General features: G+C 45.7%; 1 protein-coding gene across 3 annotated transcripts in view; it reads right to left on the bottom strand.

The window, feature by feature from the left end:
• Window positions 1-5,691, bottom strand: part of LOC107568574 (homeobox protein Meis2-like) — a 63,086-nt gene that overhangs the window by 49,273 nt on the left and 8,122 nt on the right. For all 3 annotated transcript variants that reach the window (XM_016254539.1, XM_016254538.1, XM_016254540.1), the window contains exon 7: window positions 3,995-4,109. In XM_016254539.1, the coding sequence (XP_016110025.1) occupies window positions 3,995-4,109 (115 nt within the window). The remainder of the gene's footprint in view (window positions 1-3,994; window positions 4,110-5,691) is intronic.

The following is a 5,691-nucleotide window of genomic DNA, read 5'->3' as shown; positions in this document are numbered from 1 at the left end:
CTCTGTTCTTGTCTGTCTGTCCTCTCTCTCATTCTGTCATGTCTCGCTCTGTCCACTTTGTGTGTCCTGTCTCACTCTCTGTCCGGTCTCTGTCTGCCTACTTTGTGTGTCCTGTCTCACTCTCTGTCCTTGTCTCTGTCTGTCCTCTCTCTCATTCTGTCATGTCTCTCTCTGTCCACTTTGTGTGTCCTGTCTCACTCTCTGTCCTGTCTCTGTCTGTCCTCTCTCTCATTCTGTCATGTCTCGCTCTGTCCACTTTGCCTTTGTGTCCTGTCTCCCTCTCTGTCTGTCCTCTCTCTCATTCTGTCATGTCTCTCTCTGTCCACTTTGTGTGTCCTGTCTCACTCTCTGTCCTTGTCTCTGTCTGTCCTCTCTCTCAATCTGTCATGTCTCTCTCTGTTCACTTTGTGTGTCCTGTCTCACTCTCTGTCCTTTTCTCTGTCTGTCCTCTCTCTCATTCTTTCATGTCTCTCTCTGTTCACTTTGTGTGTCCTGTCTCACTCTCTGTCCTGTCTTTGTCTGTCCTCTCTCTCATCCTGTCATGTCTCTCTCTGTCCAGTTTGTGTGTCCTGTCTCCCTCTCTGTCCTGTCTTTGTCTGTCCTCTCTCTCATCCTGTCATGTCTCTCTCTGTCCAGTTTGTGTGTCCTGTCTCCCTCTCTGTCCTGTCTTTGTCTGTCCTCTCTCTCATCCTGTCATGTCTCTCTCTGTCCAGTTTGTGTGTCCTGTCTCCCTCTCTGTCCTGTCTTTGTCTGTCCTCTCTCTCATCCTGTCATGTCTCTCTCTGTCCAGTTTGTGTGTCCTGTCTCCCTCTCTGTCCTGTCTTTGTCTGTCCTCTCTCTCATCCTGTCATGTCTCTCTCTGTCCAGTTTGTGTGTCCTGTCTCCCTCTCTGTCCTGTCTTTGTCTGTCCTCTCTCTCATCCTGTCATGTCTCTCTCTGTCCAGTTTGTGTGTCCTGTCTCCCTCTCTGTCCTGTCTTTGTCTGTCCTCTCTCTCATCCTGTCATGTCTCTCTCTGTCCAGTTTGTGTGTCCTGTCTCCCTCTCTGTCCTGTCTTTGTCTGTCCTCTCTCTCATCCTGTCATGTCTCTCTCTGTCCAGTTTGTGTGTCCTGTCTCCCTCTCTGTCCTGTCTTTGTCTGTCCTCTCTCTCATCCTGTCATGTCTCTCTCTGTCCAGTTTGTGTGTCCTGTCTCCCTCTCTGTCCTGTCTTTGTCTGTCCTCTCTCTCATCCTGTCATGTCTCTCTCTGTCCAGTTTGTGTGTCCTGTCTCCCTCTCTGTCCTGTCTTTGTCTGTCCTCTCTCTCATCCTGTCATGTCTCTCTCTGTCCAGTTTGTGTGTCCTGTCTCCCTCTCTGTCCTGTCTTTGTCTGTCCTCTCTCTCATCCTGTCATGTCTCTCTCTGTCCAGTTTGTGTGTCCTGTCTCCCTCTCTGTCCTGTCTTTGTCTGTCCTCTCTCTCATCCTGTCATGTCTCTCTCTGTCCAGTTTGTGTGTCCTGTCTCCCTCTCTGTCCTGTCTTTGTCTGTCCTCTCTCTCATCCTGTCATGTCTCTCTCTGTCCAGTTTGTGTGTCCTGTCTCCCTCTCTGTCCTGTCTTTGTCTGTCCTCTCTCTCATCCTGTCATGTCTCTCTCTGTCCAGTTTGTGTGTCCTGTCTCCCTCTCTGTCCTGTCTTTGTCTGTCCTCTCTCTCATCCTGTCATGTCTCTCTCTGTCCAGTTTGTGTGTCCTGTCTCCCTCTCTGTCCTGTCTTTGTCTGTCCTCTCTCTCATCCTGTCATGTCTCTCTCTGTCCAGTTTGTGTGTCCTGTCTCCCTCTCTGTCCTGTCTTTGTCTGTCCTCTCTCTCATCCTGTCATGTCTCTCTCTGTCCAGTTTGTGTGTCCTGTCTCCCTCTCTGTCCTGTCTTTGTCTGTCCTCTCTCTCATCCTGTCATGTCTCTCTCTGTCCAGTTTGTGTGTCCTGTCTCCCTCTCTGTCCTGTCTTTGTCTGTCCTCTCTCTCATCCTGTCATGTCTCTCTCTGTCCAGTTTGTGTGTCCTGTCTCCCTCTCTGTCCTGTCTTTGTCTGTCCTCTCTCTCATCCTGTCATGTCTCTCTCTGTCCAGTTTGTGTGTCCTGTCTCCCTCTCTGTCCTGTCTTTGTCTGTCCTCTCTCTCATCCTGTCATGTCTCTCTCTGTCCAGTTTGTGTGTCCTGTCTCCCTCTCTGTCCTGTCTTTGTCTGTCCTCTCTCTCATCCTGTCATGTCTCTCTCTGTCCAGTTTGTGTGTCCTGTCTCCCTCTCTGTCCTGTCTTTGTCTGTCCTCTCTCTCATCCTGTCATGTCTCTCTCTGTCCAGTTTGTGTGTCCTGTCTCCCTCTCTGTCCTGTCTTTGTCTGTCCTCTCTCTCATCCTGTCATGTCTCTCTCTGTCCAGTTTGTGTGTCCTGTCTCCCTCTCTGTCCTGTCTTTGTCTGTCCTCTCTCTCATCCTGTCATGTCTCTCTCTGTCCAGTTTGTGTGTCCTGTCTCCCTCTCTGTCCTGTCTTTGTCTGTCCTCTCTCTCATCCTGTCATGTCTCTCTCTGTCCAGTTTGTGTGTCCTGTCTCCCTCTCTGTCCTGTCTTTGTCTGTCCTCTCTCTCATCCTGTCATGTCTCTCTCTGTCCAGTTTGTGTGTCCTGTCTCCCTCTCTGTCCTGTCTTTGTCTGTCCTCTCTCTCATCCTGTCATGTCTCTCTCTGTCCAGTTTGTGTGTCCTGTCTCCCTCTCTGTCCTGTCTTTGTCTGTCCTCTCTCTCATCCTGTCATGTCTCTCTCTGTCCAGTTTGTGTGTCCTGTCTCCCTCTCTGTCCTGTCTTTGTCTGTCCTCTCTCTCATCCTGTCATGTCTCTCTCTGTCCAGTTTGTGTGTCCTGTCTCCCTCTCTGTCCTGTCTTTGTCTGTCCTCTCTCTCATCCTGTCATGTCTCTCTCTGTCCAGTTTGTGTGTCCTGTCTCCCTCTCTGTCCTGTCTTTGTCTGTCCTCTCTCTCATCCTGTCATGTCTCTCTCTGCTCACTTTGTGTGTCCTGTCTCACTCTCTGTCCTTGTCTCTGTTTTGTCTCTCTCTCTGTCAAGTCTTTCTCTCTGTCTCTCTGTTTGTCATGTCTCTCTCTGTGTCCGTTCTCTCTCTGTTCTGTCTTTCTCTGTCTCTCGTCTCTCTCTCTGTATCCGGTCTCACTGTCTGTTTGGCTTAGTTTGGGCCGGGGCTTGACCGGATCGCTTCGAGGCAGTTCTGCGTGCCATACCGTAAGTGTGTTAGCCCATATCGACCAGCCGTTACTGGATCCAGTGTGAGAGAGTCGATAACTGCAGCGAGGAGAACAGCTCACTGGTACTTATGACTTCAGCTTGATCAATAACACTCTCCTCTGCTTCATCACACACAGATGCACAATGGATCATACGCTATATTATATTTCTATTATATATTATCATTAGTAGAGTATACAATTGTTATAGTGAGCTAATTATATTTTTATCCCCTAACCCTATAAGCCCTGTTCCCACCAAGAATGATAGCTACAATGATAAATATGAAGTTTTAATAATCACTCTAACTCAAAGAGAATAGTGAGTCCACACCACGACTATAACGAAAATGATGTAATTGGAATCACTTTTAAAACTGTTTTTTTTTCCAGTTAATGAATGATAAAAACATTGACAGGATTTAAAGCTACAGAAAGAATAGAATAAACAGAACGGTATTGTACTGGTGTGGATGCAAATAAAGTTATCATTATAGTAATTGATCTTGGCATGAACGGGCCTCAACTCTGCCCCTCACAGAAAATATTTTGCAGTTGTACATTTTAAATAACACTTAATTAATCTGTTTTCCTCATGGACTGTTGGATGGTATTTACTATCCTAATGGAGGTCAGACACACACATGCATGTTCACACTGTCGGGACTGCATGTGCTTTATGTCATGTCTGATATGGTTCAGTAACATGATAAGAGCACAGGTACATCACAGGACTCACCTTGTTCGCTGCTGTTGTCTCCGCTCTGTGACGCGTGTCCTCCGCTGGAGGGTCCCGGCGTGCCGGCCGAGTGTGTGGACGTGGCATCATCGTGATCTCTCCAGGACGCTGGGTTCTGGAGACGGCCAGTGCGGAACCATCCGTCCGTTTTCCCCATCCACAGCACAAAGAGAAAGAGAGGACTCATGAATGAGCAGAATGTGCAGTACACAGACCGACAAACCCTTCACCATTTAGATGCACGTCTAAACACCAAGTAAATGCTATCTGTAAAGCGCATTTCATGATACTCGTTATTTCAAAGAACATCAGTTTATAATGTCTTAATATCTTCATGCCTTTGTCACATTTAGAAGACAATACAGTTAAATTTTGCAACAGTATAAACAATCATGTTTTTGAGATTTGTTGTTATACTGTATATATTGCTTTATGTGAGCATACTGTATGTATGCAGATCAAATTGAACGTATTTATGTATAGAGCTGTGTGATAATATAGTGCAAATTTTGCAGTGATATAAACAACACAACACAAGCCGTCCAACAGTGTCATAACAATCTCAGCATTTTTAATTCAACAAAAATATTGCCTTTAACACTTTCTATCATTTATTCACCTTCGTGTTGTTTTAAATTGCCATAACTTTCTTCTCTAAAACACAAGCAGGTGTTTAGCAGAATGCCTCAATGAAAAGCCATCAAGAAAGATTGTCAGGGAATGGTGTTTGTCTGCTCCTCATACAAAGCAGAACATGATTTAGAATATTTTAAATACAGTTCATAAGTCATATAGATGACTGTTATGAAACTTTTGTAATTTTTAGAGCTCAACAGCATCCTCCCTCAATGACTTTCATTATATGGAAAAGAGCAACTTGGACATTCTGCAAAACATGTTCTGTAGTGTTCCTCCGAAAAAACAAAGGCACACAACTTTGGAATGACACAAACTTGGCTGAATTCTAAAACTCAATTCCTAAACGTCTGTGTTTTGAGCAGCAATTCATAATTTCCACTGTCACAAACAACAAACAGTATCTAATCTGACACACACACAGCGGTGGGCCAGTCCGTGAGGGACGGTTTCATGTGTAAGAGGGTATCTCCTCCTCACCCTTCCTGAGGTTTCTCAGGGTCCGATCGGGCCGCGGGGGAAACAGGATTTGTACTGTACAGGAAGAGCTTTATCTGTGTTACACATAGACGAGCAAGAGGAGGAATTTCCTTTGCCACTCCAGCAAGAAACACACACACACACGCAGTGAGTCATCTGCATGTACACTGTGAAAAACTGTATCCTAAAAATGGCAACAATGAAATTAGCTAGTTTTATTGAAGTCAAAAATATTATTTAACATCACCAGATCAACCTAAATGACTTTATACCAGCAAAGATCATTTGTACAGGTTAAATCTGGTGGAAATATCTCCTTAAGGTAACAAATGCAGGTTGTCTGTCACTCACGAGTGTGAAGTGTGCGTCTGATGCAACAGAGTCCCGTCCAAACAAACGCAATAAAAATCACACACACCAGAGACACAAAATATCTCCAGAAAGACAGTGAGCATTTGCTGTAAGCTCATTAGAGACAAAACTCAAGTTTTAATCTGAGAGCAATCGTACACACACACACACACACACACACACACTCTCACACACACACACACACACACACACACACACACTCACACACA

This window comes from Sinocyclocheilus grahami, unplaced genomic scaffold (assembly GCF_001515645.1).
Source record: "Sinocyclocheilus grahami isolate Dianchi unplaced genomic scaffold, SAMN03320097.WGS_v1.1 scaffold1258.1, whole genome shotgun sequence".
Taxonomy (NCBI): Eukaryota; Metazoa; Chordata; class Actinopteri; order Cypriniformes; family Cyprinidae; genus Sinocyclocheilus; species Sinocyclocheilus grahami.
The sequence above is the reverse complement of the archived record's forward strand: the minus strand, read 5'-3'. Positions and strand labels throughout refer to the sequence as shown.